We start from the raw sequence: 19,496 nt of genomic DNA on the forward strand, positions 1-19,496 counted from the left end.
TAGGAAGCATATTATGCGTTATATTATGCGTATGCAAACGGAATTACGTGTTCGAGGTCGCGGCTCAGGGGATAAAACGCGAGCAAGGCGAAAACTTTTGGTAATGGGGATTATTACCCACGGGTACGAGGCACGATTACGGTTCGACTCGCGTCCCGCCGCAGTTTAGTCCCATTTACATTGTTAATAGAATCATTATTAGGTTATCGTGGCGATTTATTCGACTAATTGGGACCCGGACCATTCGTGGGCCCAGAGGAAAAATGCTCGGCTCGATCAGAACGCTCGACTGTGGCCGCTTCGAGCGCCGGTTAACGCCGATTCGACGTTCCGTTCTAGCCACGAATATTCGAACGTTATTATCCTGCTGATACAGGCTGCGAAATCATAGAGCAGCGAGCGGGCGCGCGAGGGCCTGGCTCTGAAAAAAAGTTAATCGTCGAGTAGCGCAATAATTACTTTCGCCCGGCTCTGCCCTACCAGCTTCACCGCGAATACGCTTGCTCCTCGTCTCGCGCGTTTCCATCCTTCACCTGCGTATTCGCCAATCATTACGTTTTTAATGGAAATTTATCGTTCTCTTTTTTGCCTCGTTGGTTCGCTGTTTGGCTTCGCGTTTTTGTGATGTTGATTTTTGCTTGAAAGGAATGAAAGGATGCGATGTGTGACAAATGAGTTTCTTCGAATACGACGGAATACGACGGGCTTGTGAATTGAACGAATTTGAGAAGTCGAAATTGCAAGAAGTAAGAGAGGATTATATTTTAACGGGAATAAGGAAGAACTATGGTACTGAAAGAAGAGTCGGATAACAATTTAACATGACAATGTCTGACAATTCGAGAAAATTCGTCAGATTCGCGATTCCGCGATCTTCTACCACCATGGAAAGGTAACTATCAGCTTGCAGAGAATCGCGTATACTACGTTCGGCTGCCAGGTAATTTGCATCACAAGAAAAAAGTCCTCGATACCTTAAAAATTCTCAACGTCGTTTACTCCTCATTTTCGAGCTATCCAACCACATCGATTCGCACGGCAGCTGCCTCGAAATTTCGTCGGACCCCTTCAATCGCGCGATTTGCATCCTTCGGCCTTTAGCGAGTCGCTCAATTGCTAGCAAATATCATTTGTAAATAGAAATAAATTCTGTGAATCTTTTGGAATAATAGCAAACTGAGCATTAGCACCGGCGTTTACAACTACAATCAAGTTCCGAAGTATAAAGAAACGTAGAATCCCAAATAAATATTTTTCAACATAAACGATTTCTTCAATATATATTAAAAAAAAAAAAAAAAAAGAGAAAACACATCAATCTCTTCCCTAAATTCAAGTAAATAGCTATACTCAAAAAATGATCTACTTCGAATAAGAAACATTCTCCCTGCAGAAGAAACAGAGTAAAAAGAGCCAAAGCAAAGCAAAGAAAGGAACAGAAGGAAGACTGCAGTATCAAAGAAAACAAACCAACAAATAAAAAGGAAATGAACGGAAGCAAAAAAGAAACGAAGGCAAATAGAAGAAACGAACTCGGGGCATGCATTCTGACTAAGTGCTGGCATACCTTTCGAAAGCGTAGTGTCTCTCGTCAAATCTGTAACACATAAACAAGCATACGTCACTACAACAGCATTGGTAGAGGATCCGGCGCTGGGGTCATTGGATCAGAATAAAAGCCAGTGTGTGCTAGCCCGACCCGTTTTATAAACTAGTTTCGTGCAGCCTTTTCAGAGCGAGGGAGAACGAGAGAAGAAACCGCGTGGATAGAGGAAGGGAAAAACGAACGAAGAAAGAAGGCAGGGGATGGAGGATAAAAGTGAAGGGTGGCTGGATGAAGATTCAGGTGGGTAAAAAGTGAAAGAGAGAGAGAGAAAGAAAATGGGGAGAAGAACCGCGAATATTATTTGAGCCGGTAGACGGGTAGTTTGGTGCACATAAGTAGTTATACCTATAAGTAGACATAATCATCACCAGCGTAGGTAGGCAGACGGGTAAGGTTAATTTCCAAACCCCGTATTATGGTCCCCGAATCAAGTTTTCCATAGTATAATAAGCAATTTTATGACGTGCACTCGTAATTATATTGAGATTAGATAAGACCGGACCCGTTTAGTTTTTGCAGCCCCTAACCTGCACGGGCATTGTCCAAGTGGAAAAATTTGGACCCGCGACAAGGTTTGTGTGCGTCCGTGTGTGCGATTCGATACGTCTTCGTAGAACGTCTATACGTTCACGTGACTTTGATGATACGTCTGTGCCTCTCGGGAACATCGTTAAGGATGAAATCGATCAGCTTCATTTCGATAATGAAAGCTGCAACATGCCGATGATTATCCAGTTGGTAATCATTTGAAATAATATTTAAATAGGTGGAATGTGCGTTTCGTGGATTCGTTCCCGAGTCTTTAAACTATTTACTGTCGGCGAATTTAGAAAAGTTACGAGAAGAACTGACTTAACTTCCGAACATTGAAATCACACCGTGGTTATTCAAATTCTCTGTTTTCAGTAACGATTCCATTTTCTGCGATCTGTGAATCGAAAAACCACGGTCGTATGCTCTGAACGATCCGAGATCGATTTGCAAAGAAGGATGGAGAAGAAGCAAGCGTACCGGGAGCGATGGTTTTTGTTTGGCGCGAAACTCGAACCGACAACAAACAAGCCCCGCGACACGTTGCATTTACAATGCTATTTTTCTCCTAAATGGAACTTCTTTTGATATCGCGATCGAGAAGATCGGCAGAGGCCGGCGTTTTTCCGATAGGCCGTGATCGAGGGTGCGCGGGCCCGCGGCTCGGAATGTCGGACGAACCGATAAAAACCGAATCAAATATCCTACCGTTCGGTCTTCGTGGGCCTCGGCCCCGACTAATGAAAATACCCATTGTTAACCGGCCGGTTTTGCGCCGAGAAATTTTCGGCCCCAGTATCTCGATCTCGTGCGGCATTTCACTGCCGGACGTATTAGGCTGAACACGTAATTACTGCGAGTTTCTTTCCGCCCTTCCTCTCCAACAGCGTACACGTTCTCCTATTTTGGACGCGCCGATCGTTTGAATTGACTCGATGGATAGGAAAAAGTCGCGAGAAGATGCTCTTGGTTGCTCTTGGAAATCGGCGAGAATGTTCTTTTGGTTAGTGGCGATGGGAGGAATTTTTTATTCGATGAAGCCACAGGGAAAACGATGGTCGAAAGCGTTGCTTATATGAGAATCCTTTTGATTCAGACGTTATTTCTTTCAAGTTCCGATCTTTCACTGTAAGAGATCTGTTTTATTCGTTAAACGTGATAATTCACGCCTTTCTTTGGATATATATTTTCGTATGCTGTGTATATACGTAATACGCGGTCTGTACATTTTTTCGTTCTTAAATTCAAACCTAATTCATTCTTAACAAAGAGCGAGTGCAATTTCGTTTGACGAACAAATTTTCGAGACGTCTTGGGTATCGAAGAAAGCACGAAGTTTCAACGCGGAAGACGAGTTGTGGCCTCCGTTGGGAACGTCGATGGCCACACGACAATCGCAGTCAATTGCCATTACGGGAAATTAAATCAGTCGTGCTTCTATTTACGCGGACCCCAGCGCCGTGTAAATTGAACGACCACCGAGAGATAACGCCGAGACACTCGATGGTGTAACTGGAAGACGGAATCGAAATCGAAACGAACGAGATCGAACCTCCGACGAGGTTTCACATTATAGTATAAATGTATATTCGCAAATGCGATGGAAATTCAAAGAAACAATCAATCTACTTGACCTCGTAGGAAGAATTTAAATTCGCAATAAAAGAAGATTGAACTGACAAGGAGAAAAGATTTTATCGTACAATCATATAAGCATACGCTATCGTCGCTGCAACGTTAAAAATTCTCCGCTACTAAACAAACGACACGTGATCAGAAATCCTCTACCAAAATACACTGTCGACAACGCCATCGAATTAAACGCCACGTTAAAATTTCCTCGGCACACGTACAACCAAGTCAGCGAAGCAATTCTAGACACGATCGAAGATACTATTTATCGAAAACGATCTATCAAAATACGCTATCAACGAATCGAACACCACGATACAAGTTGCCTGGTACTAAGCAAAGTCTGTAAAGCCGCGGTAACGTAATGGTATCTCTCGTTTGATCCGCGACGTCGACTCAAGGCTCGAGGCATCGAGAAGATGTCGAAGCGGTGTATCGAGCTATTGACCTCGAAAAAGGAGGAGAAGAAGCCTCGGAGCTTCATTGAACGAGTCGAGAGGGTCGATACCGCGGGCGAACGGAAGAACGTGAAAACAATTTGAATCGCGGCCGGTTGCATTCATTTGGGGATCGGTTTTGGAACGGTTTCTCCCTGATCCGCATTTAAGTTAGCCTCACGTTCGGCCGCAGCACGTGATCCAGCTGCTCGAGAGGAATCCCACGTATCCGTGACGTCACTCCTATCTCGGCCCTCTTGGTCGAACACCAAGCTGCACGAGCCGATACCGGGCGCGAGCGCGAGACTTCTGTCTAGTCGCCTGACTTATTAGGAATTCCGCTCGTCCCACGTGCAGAAATTCGGCTGCGCCACGTGCATTCGCCGGACGCACGTTCTTATAATTTGCGAGACGTCGCTGGACTGCTTAAACCGACGCACAGCCCTCTTTCTACACCCGGTTCTCCGATCCTTGTCGACCGAATCGGTTCACCGTTCACGGCTCTTGTTAGCCCTGTCGATGCTACCATGCACGTACACAGACTCGCGAAAGTATTCAGATGCTTGTAAACAAATACCTTTTACGAGCGTATTGCGCGTTACATTTTCATTAGCACCGTTGACGAGATCCGAATGTCTTCGTCCTTGGAAAGTATTCGTGTGATTGCTACGTTGTATCGACGCTTACTCACTTTTGCCAGTGCTTTGAAGCTAGCTAGGAGCTAGGTTACAAGCTTGGATTCGAAATAAGAAGAATTAGGTTACATTTTTTGAGAAAATTTATGCGATGAGTATTTGAATTCTCTAAATGTCTCTGGTATCTCTTCCTACCTCGTCGATATCTTATCGATGTTTATCAAAAGTCGCTCTTACTTCGTGCGTTTATATCGGTGATTTTTAACGTTTAACACGTACGTGTAAATTTACGTAAATACTTCTACGTATTAATCTTTTTAATCTACGTCGAAAATAATCGAGCCTGGCCGAAACTTCTGTCGAATCAAGCTCGCTGTTTGAATCGCTAACAAACTCGTCTGCTTATTTGTAATGGAAACAGGAGATATCGTAACAATCGTGTTTCAACTAAAAATGACGAATGTTCTCCGAAATCTACGGACTACCCACCGATTTGATTTTTTCGCCGAGATATCATCGATCTCGTAAACGTTAGTTTCGTGGCAGAGGTGCCTTTTTGCGAAACGAACGATCAGCAGCCCGCATCATTCCTATTAATCACCACATTATCATTTAATTGATACTCTCGCGGCATGGCGTATAATGCCAGAAAAATATGCGGAGGCAGCGTATTCTTTCGGCCGTGCAGGAACTTTTTTAGCTCCCCTAAATCATGTCAGATAATAAGTCTCCGCGAATGTCCTAACGTACGGCGTGATAATTCACGATGATAGATATCGTAGCCGAATATTCGCATAATCCTTTCTTTATATTGGTCGATCAAGGGAATAAGATTTGTGGTGAAGCATCGGCGCCCCGTGGATACGCGCATGCCCCCTTCGTAGCTCTCTAAATCTTGCGCCATTTTGGACCATATTCGGTCACGCGACTTTTCCTTTCTTCTTTTCTTTTCTAAGAAGAACGCGGACCTTGACAATTTTAGACGCCCCTAACGTTAAATAAAATAATCGAAGATCACGAAGGAGAAATACCTGGCAAGTATACTTTCGGTTCTGCGATACTTTACAGAAAAACAAACGGAAGGAAAAGAGGACGATGAGAAATTCTACGGGAAGGATATTCCACAGAAAAGGAAGAAAAATCTTTACGATTATGTGTTTCTTATGTACGTGATACAAAAGAAAGTCTGTAAATCTGACAGGCAGGCTGTAAACAAGTATGTAGTACTTGGAAGAAACATCAAAGAACCAAGCTAAGGCGGTCGTCGGAAGAAAAGAAGAACACTCGTATATCGTAAACTTCTTGTATGAATTAAACAAACTGAGTATCCGATATAAGCAAAACAACAACAAACCGACCGAACATCGAACAACACATCCATCGTCCACCATAGCCTCCAAATCATTCACTCCCTTCTCAAACCTCTCCGCACTTCCATAGAACTTTAGAAACCTCTACAGAACCTTTCGTCATTTGAACAAAAAAAAAAAAAAAAAAAAAAAAAAAAAAAAAAAAAAAAAAAAAAAAAAAAAAAAAAAAAAAAAAAAAAAAAAAAAAAAAAAAAAAAAAAAAAAAAAAGAAAAAAAAAACGGAGAAGAAAGAAAAAAGAAAAAAGATAGAGAGAAAGGGAGAAAAAGAAAGAAACGGTAAAAAAAGTTGGAAAACAAAGGGGGAGCAAAAAAAAGGAGTAGAGGCACGGAGTCGCGGTTCAAGCCGGTAACACGGGACACGGTGAAGAGAGAAGAATGCTCGGTATAGATCACCGGTCCAGAGCGTAACGCGGGGCATTGGTTACGGTAGGCGAGAGCGTGTAGAAACGCGCATTGTCGAGCTCTCATAAGACCAGGAGGAAATCGCGCGCGACAATAGAAGGAGAGTCGGGGCACTCTTCGTGGCAATAGAGGCCGAACGAGTCGGCTGGAAGAAGAGGTGTTGCGCGCGTTCGTCGCATAAGAAAAGTACCGAGCCGATGTCTCGACGCGGCCGTCCCAACCAACTCGGGGAAAAATCCTCCTTCGTCATTGTTTCGCTCGTTTCTCTTCCTTTCAACGTTATTTATCGGCCGGTTGAATATTCAGCCAGCACCGGGCACAAAACCGTCGGGACACAATCAGAGGAGCCATTTGGACCTGTGAGAGGCCAAGAAAGTTGGGAACGCACGAGCTGCCACACGGTGTTCTGTGAGACGCGAGTACCCGACGACGACGACGACGACGCGAACGCGTATAAACGCAAGAGAGTCTCGGCCGTGCTCGCACACGCGCGTTCCGCGTGGATATTGTTGGGGAACGAGGTTGGACGTTGGACGAGCAGCACCGTCAACGCGAGTACAATGCCGCAAGAACGGCGGAATGCATTAATATTAATAGTGGCACCGAAGGAGTCTCCCGTAACGGTGGCTGGAGTCAGGTGAGGCCGTTCCTGCATGAGACCTTTCTGATGTTCACCGGCGAAATCTCTGAATGTCGTCTCTCGCGAGAAGATTCTTCTTTTTCTTTGTCTTTTTCACGTTGTTTTTGCTCCTTCTTTTTCGGGTTTGTTCAGTTGTTACGTTTTTTAAGGTAGTTTTAACGAGGTTGGACGAGTTGATTCAGTTTGTCGGAGTTGATGCCGGTCGATGTATCTTATTTGGCGAGATTTTGATACGCTCGATCTAATAGATTTTCCGGGGACACAACTTTTTCTACGATCGGAGGTATTTTATCTCGGAGAAGTCGATTTGTTTGATAATTAATAAATTTTCCTCAAATTAATTCCCAATGTAATATTCTCAACGACAGATTCTTCTTGTAGACGAACTTCATCGATCGTTAATCGATCATAATCTATCCTTAAGAAGTTAAGAGATCTTCGAACATCGAAGTCCATCGACTTGGCTTTTTACCGGCTCGAATAATCGAGTGAACGTTCGATCGCTCGAACTTTTTCACCAGTAGCGCAATTTTTTCTCGAATGGCCGTGTTTCCACGCGTACAAAGGATTCGGCCGACCGCTTGTTAGGTTGGCAGCCCAAGCAGAGGCATACTTGCCATTCGATAAGGTTGTCGCCTGGAGCATTGGTTACGCCTCCGAGGTCGCCACCCGTTTACGCCCACGTAGGTACCTTTTCTTTATCATCACACCTTCACGGTTACTCGCCGTTCCGCCGTGTTACACGAACCTCTGCAGTTTAACTGTTAAACCGTACCTGCCCCGCCATTAGTACGTGCGAACGTTCAATTATATCATCGGGGTATTTTAATCTTTGTCCGAACGAACAGCGAAATGCGATCAAATAGTTTTCTAGACGAAGAACGACGAAGAACTACCGTTTGCAGCGGTTATTTCTCCATGTGGATTTTGTATTTTTTAATAGATTTTGATTTACTGGGTCGAAAAAATATTTAGTAAACTTCCTCGTCTTTTGTAGAAAAGAAAGTATTTTACATGGATCGACGACTCTCTGCAAATTTAATCTTCAGCATTAATACCATTAACCGAGATTCCGGTTAACGCTACACACTAGAGACAATGATCTACAAGCGAAAAACAGAGGTCGGAAATTTTGACGAAATCTCTGTTAAGATAAGAGAAACCGCGTCGTCCCTCTGGTCTCACCAGCAGTACAACAATACGGGCTGATGAATTATTGTCAACATCAGAATGGGTTAGGACCTTCTGCAGAAATTTCATACATACATGTATATGTATATATATATCTGCAAGGCGGCATCTTCATAACGCGAGCAAAGGATTTTGATAGTCTTGTAGGTTCAGTCCTAAAGAACGTGGCGAGATGGAGAACGAGATACACCGTGGCAGATGCTTTGTTACGCACTGTGGTGCATAGGTGTATGAGTCATCGTTGTATTAATTAAACAAATCCCGAGGATGCATAATTCCTTCAAGTTCAAGATGCGCGATTTTTTTTTTTTTTTAAATTCATTTCCTCTTACTAGCGAAATGCATAATTTTCTCATTCGACTTTCTCACATTTGCAACTCTGAGAGTAACATCTTCTTTTAACTTTATCTCGCCTCTCAACCCCTTTTTCATTCTTCCATTTATTCTCGACGGATTATTAAAATTAATATTATCATCAATGAAAGAAATATAGAAAATATTCTTCACTAATAAGTGGAAGATTTGGAACAACAGGAATCTGAACGATACGTTATCAGCGTTTGAGTTTAAGAGGGTACGCGTACGAGGGTATGCTAATTTCGTGAGTTAAACGCGCGTAGGGTAGATTAGGCTTACAATGATACTTGCAGGGGTTATAACGTAATTTAAATTAATGAGAGAACGAAACACGAGCATCTCATTACGTATCGTTGAGTTAAACCTACCAGACAAATCTTTCTCTTTTACATTCACACTCATACTCTATTAAACTTAATGTTTCGATATTTCATATTTAATATCACCTACATATACATATATAAAATTACTAAGCTGAAAATATACCGGAAGTTCAATCCACAAATCTAACTCTAACCATCTCAGTTACGTTCAAACACAGTCTAATCTCCAGCGTGTTTTAAAAAAAAAACAGTAAAGACGACACAGTTCGACGGAGTAAGAAAAGGAAGTAGAAGGATTCTACTGAAGGACCGAACAAAGAGCGGTGATGGGGAACGTGTGTGCGTGGACGCCGGGGGAGAAATAACACAGCTCGTGAAATGGCTTAGGAGAAGAGCTGATCCGACTTCGGATCGGGCCAAGGCGTTTCGTTGGTCGCTTGACCTCGTCGGGTAATAAGAATAAATGTGATTCTATTACGGGTTCAATTGTTACTGCGGCAGATAGGCCGTCCTCGAAGCCTCCGACGAAAGAGGGTAGATGATCGCGACCGATAGCACGGTCCAGGATGATTTTACCTGTACCGACGCCGCTTTTTCGCTCCTGATTGCCACCGATATCGATATTTCGATGGCCTGAACGATTGTTCGTGGCGACTGAATTAGAATTGCGTACTGGAAATAGTTCGCCCTAATCAAATTTGTCTGTGTCAAAGTGTTAATTGCCATTGTGCAATTGCGAACGATTGTAGATGTGTCGACGAGTAAGTCGACAGTTGATCAAGTTGGTTTGTGCTTTATCTGATCGTAGGAACTTGAAATGCGATTTTTACAGACAAATTGTAGTTTCATTTGTAGATGTTAGCAGTACGTATTTTACACCGTTAGAAAATTTCGCTTGTAGTTCACAAAGAAAAGAAAAGGATGCTGCTATATGTTTTTGAAAAAGTTTTATAGGGTGCTGCTTCATACGATGGATTATTAATAGCTGAAAGCACATGTTCGTAAAATAATTTGGCATTTTCTATACTTTTGAAACGCAATTGATATTTAGAACGTTCGGTCATCAAAGAAAAATCACAGAAATATGAGGAATTCGAAGCAACACCGAAAACTCAAGCACTCGCGAGAAATTACTCAACAGGATAAAACGTACTCACCGTGCGTTGACAGAGGTAGGATTTCCAACGTCGTCCATGGACGGTTTCCTAGAATGAAACCACGAATGAAATTCGTTATTGTTCGCCTGCAGCTGCATTAGAGCGGGGTATTTATACGTGCTGTATAGATTAGGCGTTTGCCACATTCTGCTGTACATTTCCGCGTCCATCGTTCTTTTACTGTCTGTCTGTTCAATCCCGAAGAGACCAACCCTCAGAATCCCACCCCATTATGTCTATTCATAACCCACTACCTCAAAGTACCCTTCCGATCACTTTAAATAACCCAAATATCCATCGAACAAATCAGATCCTCTCAAGTTGACAAATCACCAAACAATTTCTCTCCAACAACGTTTCTTTGCCCGAATGACACCAGCAAGAAAAAAACATTCATCCCGTCGGTGTTCACCAAAGGATCACCGAAAATCAGCGAAATCGAATCGAAAATCAAAGTTATAATACGATAACGAAAATTTGTCCTCCTCTTCGCGATACAACTTCGTTCTTCGTTCTACTCTGTCAAATTTTCACGTTCACAAAGCGTCACTTAAACCGTGTCCAAAAAGAAAGTTCCATCGCTAAATTCTCCACTTCTTTCCAAATTCGTATCCAAGCGAGTAACACGTGGTTGAGCAACGACTCGACGCGAGTGGACGTTGCGAAGTACAACCCCCGATGACGAAGAGGAATAGAAAGGGAGGAAGAAGAGGACGAGCGCGCGAGTACCGCGACCGAGGACAAGACTTTTGACAGGCGCAACACGCACGCGGTCTGAGGGCGTGTGCATAAGTGTCATCGAGTAGAGGCGCGTGTCGGTCTCATGCTCGGCCTTGCCCGAGCCACCCCCGTCAAACGTCACCCCCACCAGTTGGTTGTCGCTCACTGCGCGCGCCCCTAGCGCGACTTTCTCGCGCCACACGCGCGCCTACCCCTCGACCAGGGATGTTTAACCCCTGGGCGAGTCTGCACGGTTGCCCGAGAACTCGTTACGTCGCTGTTAATTGCTAACGACGTGGATCTCGCGGGTGGTTCTCAGGTAAGCGATGGTTTTTTGAAAGAGTTTAGGATCGTAGTTCGTTCAAAAATACTGATCGTTATAAGAATGCCCGATACTGATTCTCTTAACGATCGTTTTCGTTTATTTATATTGGTCGCGAGAGTACCGGAAAGTTTTAATTCAACTTCGGTTGAAGGTTGTACGTAGCGGCGACGTTGTTTTGCCCGGAGTTTGTTTATCGTTACGTTTTGTACGTCAAGACGGTGTCGATAATGTCCCGAGGCAAAACAACAACACGAGTCGCTGTCGATTCGCATCGTCCTCTGACTCATGTGCTGCTACATATCGTTTCGAGTATCATATTTCTAGGAATATATCGAAAAAAAGAATTTCAGATCACAATTGCTACGTCTTCCGGGACAAAGTTACGCGATCATGTTTTTTTGATCACGACACGCAAGAAGTCGGTGCTCCATCTTCATTTGCCTGAGATCAGAAGGGCTGCGATGCCAATAAAACGGGCTATCTCGATGGTGGATTGTGTATCTGTGTCTATGCCACAACGTCACCCCTCTTTCGATCCGAAAGTTTCTCTCGAAGGGAAGATCACCTATTAAAACCCAGTGGGATTATATTCTTAGAATGTATTAATGTTGTCAGAATACAAACTGATATCACACCGATATATGTATATATTTTTCCCCTTCTCCAATAGATACAAAAGAGATAAAAATTTAACTCTGACTCTTTTTAAACAATATTCTTATTCGTTGGAATTTTAAAACGCGTCATAAATATCGAAATACTGAATTTTTTTTTAGCAGGAAGAACTACAAACATCTATATTTTTATCGATACGTATTACGAGAAAGACTTCCGATTGTTATGTTAAGGGATTTTGTCAGGAAATACGGGAAACTTTCACCGGCTTAATTATGAAGCACAACCAAGCAACCTCTCATTAGCAAACGCACGATACTTTTCCTACGAAAGAAAAAGTGAAGCGTAGCCTGGTTACGCTAGATTTTATAACGCCTTAACCGGTAACTAGTCCGGCTGGTGCACGTCTACAGAGAAGCTCGGAGCCTAACCGCTGGACGTTCCTTTTACGAAGACGTTTCCTATGCTGAACTGTTACGACACGATGATGCTCATTGCCACCGACGATGTAGACGCTACATAAGTGCTAATGAGCGCTTCTTCTACCAGATTTCCATCCTTCTCTGCCTTTCCCATCGATTACCGATCCAATCGTACGCGTAGAATGTTAACGAAGAATTTTTTTATCAATTTCAACGAGTGCTAATAATATTTCTGATATGGCCAGAAGAAAGAGCTGTTAATACGAAGCTTAAAAATATGTAATTAGAAGAAACGAATTCAACAGCAAATTAGTTTCGCGCATGAGTAAAAAATAAAGTTGATTGGAAATTTATGACGACTAATAATTAACAGAAATAGATTATTACCGAGTTATAAATATGTATAGGGTTATAGATTTGCAAGCGTAGATATTAAATACGAATAAATATAGAAGGGTAGAAATATCTCTTGGTATTAAATTCATCTTTGACACGATACGATATTAATCATCTGTAATTGAATTACATGCACGTGGAAATTGTTCTGATCAACGTGTAGCCACGATAGATATGTTGGAATAAATTCTGGAATGTAGACACAGTGTTCCGTGTTTTGTCTCGAATCGATCGAAGCATGTGTGTAATATGTAATTACCGGTTACACGTTTTATGGCAGGCTAAATGGTTTCCTGGTTTCTTTCAATACTTGATAATCGATTCACGAGGTGATAAATAAGGTGATACCGTCAAATGGGAATATTAGAAGACTCGAATTATCGACATCTTTAATACGGCTCTCAGCAAGCTCCCTGCCAGCTCTCCGAAGAATTCTCCTATTTATTAAAACCTTTTTAAAAAAGATGGTCGAAAGATATTTGCAAATTCTTCGCAAATATATCCTCTTACCGTATAAGAGGAATCTCATGGATTTTTTACATTTTTTTACATCAAACATACGTAGCGACGGAATTAACAACATCGATATGTTTAAACGTCTTCTACGCGGAAGTATCAAAGATCTGTGCACTGCCTCGAACAACCCCTCTGAATCCCGAATCACGCACGAAAGAACCAAGTAACATTCTCTCTAAGCTCGGCGCGGAGTAAAAATGGATTTGGTGCTGGTCGGTGTGTCCGTGGCAAAAAGCACCTCTCGCGGGGTTCACGAAGGTTGATGGAGCGCGGCGTGTGTGTGCATGGAATGGAAGGGAGGACGCAAAGAAAAGGCTTAAGCCGAGGGTTTCAACGGAGGAGGGCAGAAGTAAGTATCCGATACCAAATTAAATGATAGGACGGCGTGCGCGCCGCTACCGGAGACCTGTCCTCATTCCAGCGCCATTTTCGGAAAACAGCATTTCATTGCCGCTGCAGCCCGACCAGGGTATAAGGAGGGTGGTATAAGGGAAAAAACTGAAAAAACCGAAAGAAATAGAAAGAGAGAGACAGAGAGAAGAAAAGCTCTCTCACGCGCACAGAGACGTACATAATCGCGGACAATGCGACCCGTATACGGGTCCAGCGATCGCGATAAAAAGTTATTTGTCAATTAATACACGCGTACCGCGTAGTTAGTCGCCATGAATACGCATGGAGGATACACGAAGACGAGGAAGCAACGGTGGCCACCGGTTAATGTTGTCGCATTACGCTGATGAGAAGAAGCCAATCATAGGGGGATCTTTACCACGGCGGCGGCAGATGGCGAAAAACACCACGAATCCGAGCGGATCGGTGGAATCGTTTCTAGAAGAGCACGGCCACTACAATGGAATGCTTTGACCGGATCCGATGCCCGTTCAAGATCCTACGGGACAGGATGGATCTTGAAGCTGCCCCGTCAGCCTGTGATCCTCGCTGTCGATTCGCCACGCATTTTTAGCAGCGTGCCGCACAAAGCGCTCTCGAAATTGGCTTCACCGCGATACGCGTGTCCCCCCAACGGCCGTGCTCCCGATCCTCCTTCTTCCTCTTACGTCAGCTCTCTGTTTTCTGCCTTTCATTCGCGCGTCTTCCATTCTAACCTGTTAACTCGAGAAAGACCAGTGCGAACTCGCGAGTTGAAACGTAATCGTTACAGCTTTCTTTTCAATAATCCGTGGATAAGAAAATTATTCGGCTGGATTGCTATGTTTCGATGTGCTCGTCACGAAGCTACTTAATACCGTAGGTGCGTGGTTTACGTCAAATTCTCTTCTCCTTGATATACTTGTTACTTGTATTGGCGATAAAATTTAACAGATGCGATTGACGCACCTCGATAGACAACATTTCATACACATTTCAACCTAACGTTTATCCATCTCGCATCATCGACACATCGTTACGGCCATATTCGTAATACGAAATACAAGATTTATATCCGTAGAATCATCTGGAATAAGATTAACTCGCGTTCCATACCAAAACCGACAGATGCGTCGATATTTGTGAACGTGAGTAATTTCCAAGTTGTAGAGCTACGTTACAGAGGATTAACGTAGAAGACCTGGTTTCGCTATTGGCATCATCGAGAAGATGAAAACGATGTCCTCGAGTGGTTACGCGCCACACATTTTCCATTAAAGGCGGATGGGCAAGAAGAGCAACGAGCGGCGCGCGATTATATTAATTAGCGAATACCGTGAAACCCGCGTAGGCCGAAAAGAAAATCCGCCACGTAGCAAATATATATCGATGACGGGGCGAAAAAAGCCGGAATGCAAAAGGCCGAGGGTGAGGGAAGCGGTTTGGCACATTTTTTGAATCGCAGGAATGCCGATACAAGCTATTAGAGGGAGAGTCTGGGGCTTCTTACGTGGAATCGTTAACCTCGGACGGTAGCCACCCGATAAAAGACATCGCGGACGAGCTCTGAATTAATGAATCGAACGGATGTAAAACTGTCGCCCCGGCTAACTGTCAGAAGAAACGGAAACTGTACCGGGACGATCCTTGTAACGATAGTTTCGCGGCCAGCTGGACACGACCGCTCTTACGCCCGTTAAGGATTTTTTCGTTTACGCGTAAACGTAAGTACGTCTACGTGAATAGACTATGTGGATACACGTTCAAATCGTTTTCGAGTTTAACTAGGGAAGTACACGCTGTGTACAATGTTTTGCAAGCATTAAGAAGTTGTACTTGATTTACGCAGAATGCTAAATTTCCGAGTTTTTGGCGCGCGTCGTTGGAGTCTGCCTTCTTTGAAATACAATTTGTTTCCCTTCCTTTTCTTGTAACATCGACGATCTATCGCATATCGTATTAGATCGCGTGTAAAAGGAGAACTCAGCTGATTAATCGATACATCGAAATATCTTGTAGCTTTAAAATACTATTAAGTCGGAGCTATCTGTAGCTTTCCGAAAGGATCACATCCTCATCTATCGATCGCATCAAAGAAGAAAATTACAAATCACGTTGGCCGATGTTAAGAAGATGTATAACGCGAATCACCATTCGCTTATCTCATATCGATTGCAACAGGGAGACGAATCGAAGAAGACACCGCGACACACCGTGAAAGCTGCAAGGTGGATGGCGTCGAACGATTTCATCGGATTCTCGCCGCAAGGGTCAAGTATACGAAGAGAACCGTACGATAGAGAGAAAAGGAAGGCGCGGCGGCGAAACGTACGGTGGAACAGAGACGGAGAGACGGAGAGCGTGCAAAAGAACGAAAGAAAGAAAGAGAGATGTTTGTACGCGCGCGTGTGCCTTGTGGTCACCCGTGGGCCTTCCATTCAACCGGTGGCTCGACTCGCCCACTCATTCCTTCATTCATACACGCTGCACGCGATTTGAATCGATAAGCAAACCACGGAAGCGAATCTTTCCTATTGGCTTGGCCACTGCCTCGTTATCCGCGTTTCTACACGCAATTCTCCGTGTTCTCTTCTTTCTCGTCAATCTTTCAGTCCAGCATATCGCATCGAACGAAGTTACTACATTGTTTTCTCGAGAAAATAATTTTTCCTACATCTTTGTGAATTCTCGTGCTTTTTCAAAATCCTATTATTACGTAGTATTGCGATTGGAAAAGAAGCTGGTGTTCTTCGATATCGTTCGAAATTGATTGTTTAATAATTTTCTAGTAATTTTCAAGAGCCAGAGAATTATTCATCCTTCATTTGGGATCGTATTACCGATAAGAAAAAACGGAGATTCGGATTTAGGTTCTCGGATATTAGCACGATTCGACGAGAATGGTTATCGAGATTCGACTCGATATCCTTTATAATTCCTTCGAGATCAGTCGGGAACTGCAGGCTATTAACGACTACCTTCTTATTATATTATACCGTGTAACTATTCCGATATCAACGTGTGCCACGCATAGTACGTACATCCCACATCGTGTGGAAGTTTCTGAAATAAAACACCAATATCTCGAATGATATTGCGATAATTCAGACCGAATCTAACCCCAGATTCCCTTAGCGAACAGGGGCAGGCCAACGAACGCGTTTCCCGTAAAGCTGCGATGATCGTCGATCCCCGATGCTCGAGGAGGATCCAGAAGCCACCGATCCGGAGTAGCAACCAGCAGCGGCAGCAGCAGCAACAACACGCGGAGAAGAAGAGACAGAAGCAAAAGTAGAAGAATAAGGAGAAGAGAACGTGAGAAAGAAGAAGTGCTACGATCTTGAAAGGCAGAGAGTTCGAGTGAGAAAGACGAAGAAGCCGAAGAGGGCGAGGAACGTGGAGGCGGAGGAGGCCAAGGTGGAGGTGGAGGCGGTGGAAGGGTGAAAGGGTGAGCGAGGGGGGCTACGACCGGTCGGCTGGACAGACGCATGGACGGACGGGATGGAAAGACAGACAGGACTGGAGACCGCTCATTACGGGCGGCGCATGCGCGAGGAATGCGGCGGCTCTGGTCTTCTCGATACAATAAATATAGGATCGGATCGGATCGGCAGGCCAGGCCGAACGAAGACCAACTTATCGGCCATGGTAATGGAGGAAAAGAGATAGGACGATGGATAAAGAGGAGGTACGCAGTAGAGGATGGACAGACACACGTAGAAGCAACGTTCAGCGGGAAAGTAAGGATGAATCGATGAACGAATCGGCGGACAACAATGCCGAGCGTAGTAACGACATCCAGTTAAATCGAACGCCAGCAAAAAAATACGCGGTTGTTTAAGAGACCAGGCTTATACCAGGCCGGGACGCGTATCCTTGGCTCGAGCCGATCACGGCTTCCGGCAAACGACCCGTCCGTCGTTCCTCTGTTATTACGATAGCGGGCCGACCCTATCGCGATCGGTGCGCGATCGATCGCTGATGAATTAGTTTCTTTTTTTTTTTTATGTAAGGTCGAGTTGTGTTTGGTTAATGGAGATAGTCCTTTGGATCCGAGAGCACAGCTGCTCCAGAACTCCATTTATTCGAATTTGTCAAAGAGGACAAAGAGCTACGAATGGATATCATCGGTATCATAGCCGATCCATTGGATGAAATTATCTTCCTGGATAAATAATAATCGACGTTGTATCGCAAGGAAACGGATATTAGAGGATTAGAAAGAGGATAAGAGATAAGAAAGAAGATAACGAATGACATCGCATCACGATGGTTTATGACATAAGTATATCTAAATAACACCGCGGTTAAATGGAACGTAATTTAATTCAACGGTCGTAAAACCGCGTAATTGCACAATTAGAAAATTGAGATAAAAAAGCAACGGCGGCATTTATCCGTCCTTAGTTCGTAAAAATTTGATTATCGGTATCGCTTAAGAGTCGACGAGAGTAACATTAATTAAAATCATTAGAGGGACAAGATGAATGAAAGAGGAAAAGCACAAACAGCCTGTAATCCGGACACGTTTTTCATTCATTATCGATAATTTCTGGCGAACAACGCCATTAAGCTCGGTAGAAGAAGCGACTCACACGCGAACGCGATCGGCAGTACGCGCTCGTTCAAAGTTAGAGGGTCGCGATGCACTTGAAAGATGAGCACCCGGTTTAAAATTGTAGGGAGCGGACGTGGCCGATGTATTCGCGATATAAACGCTGATCAATCAGCTCGCCGGTGCATTTAATCGATAGATCAATAATTATTAACCTGGCTGAGGGAACAGGGCCTCCGCAAGATTGCCCGCTTTACGAATTCCCATCCTGATAGTTTTGTTTCGCGACTTATAAATTGCCTGTCTCTAACGATCTCTTTCAGATGAACAGCTCATTAACGACGCGTATAAATTATTCCAACGATATTTCAACGATATCGTCCAATCGCCGATGTATTCACCTATATCGATCGATGCATCCACCTCGTAAACGAACCATTTTCGTCGAGCATCGATTTATCGGCGATACGTTCCATTCTATATCACAGAAGATCGTTGTTCGCCTATAATAATGTATCAATTTCCACTGTTTCTATGCAAATCCAGCTAGTTTCTTACATGGTGCAGACGTATTTTATTTGATCGTTTTATGCTCGATCTTTTAATATAGTCCGTAGTATAATTACGAAAGAAACTCGATGATTCGTGATATTTTTCGTTTGAAACGGAGCGTGTTTCGAGAGAATTCGAGCTTGGAGCGAAACTTTGCATTGAAATATTTCAAGGAAAGTAATATGCCAAATCGTAGGGCGATATTTCAAGAAACATGCCAAATGATTACAAAATTATATTACAAAAGATCCGATTTCAGTCTTCTCGATTATCCTTTTTTTCGCTTCACTGTATATTTTGGTGGCAAAAAATGCAATTGGGCGAACGATAAATTAAATAAAAGCTGGCCGATCGACTGGTAATATATGTTCTTCTTACCGATGAGACCTGGTGGACCAATTACGCCATATTCCTTGCACGTGGTCCCCAGGCGACTTATAAAAAGACAAAAAAGATGGAAAGACGTCGTATGCCGGTCGTATGCCGATAACGTCGTGCGAGCGTTATTAATTATCGTGGTCCGGCTGTTCGCAATTAGCGCTGGATCAGTTTCGGCTAATTACATCGAACCAAGTGTCGTCATTAATTACTTCCCATCGTCCGTTGAATTCATTTACAATAGCTTTCCCTGAAAAGCTGTCCCGGATCCTTCTACGATCTTGCAAACTACGCTCACGGCCCTGCCTAGTTCGTTACAATACTCTTCGCGACGATGCGTCGAGCTTCGTCTTTGTGACTGTGG

At 43.6% G+C, this 19,496-nt stretch overlaps 1 protein-coding gene across 4 annotated transcripts in view; it reads right to left on the minus strand.

The window, feature by feature from the left end:
- LOC122573677 (protein trachealess) overlaps positions 1-19,496 on the minus strand; it is a 137,849-nt gene that overhangs the window by 84,320 nt on the left and 34,033 nt on the right. The window contains exons 3-4 of one of the 4 annotated variants that reach the window (XM_043740370.1): positions 10,282-10,329; positions 1,568-1,597 (exon numbers count right to left, since the gene is read on the minus strand). The exons of 1 other annotated variant lie outside the window; for it this stretch is intronic. In XM_043740370.1, the coding sequence (XP_043596305.1) occupies positions 1,568-1,597; positions 10,282-10,329 (78 nt within the window). The remainder of the gene's footprint in view (positions 1-1,567; positions 1,598-10,281; positions 10,330-19,496) is intronic. 2 more of the 4 variants (XM_043740372.1, XM_043740371.1) reach the window with 2 other exon arrangements.

This window comes from Bombus pyrosoma, linkage group LG12 (genome assembly GCF_014825855.1).
Source record: "Bombus pyrosoma isolate SC7728 linkage group LG12, ASM1482585v1, whole genome shotgun sequence".
Lineage (NCBI taxonomy): Eukaryota > Metazoa > Arthropoda > Insecta > Hymenoptera > Apidae > Bombus > Bombus pyrosoma.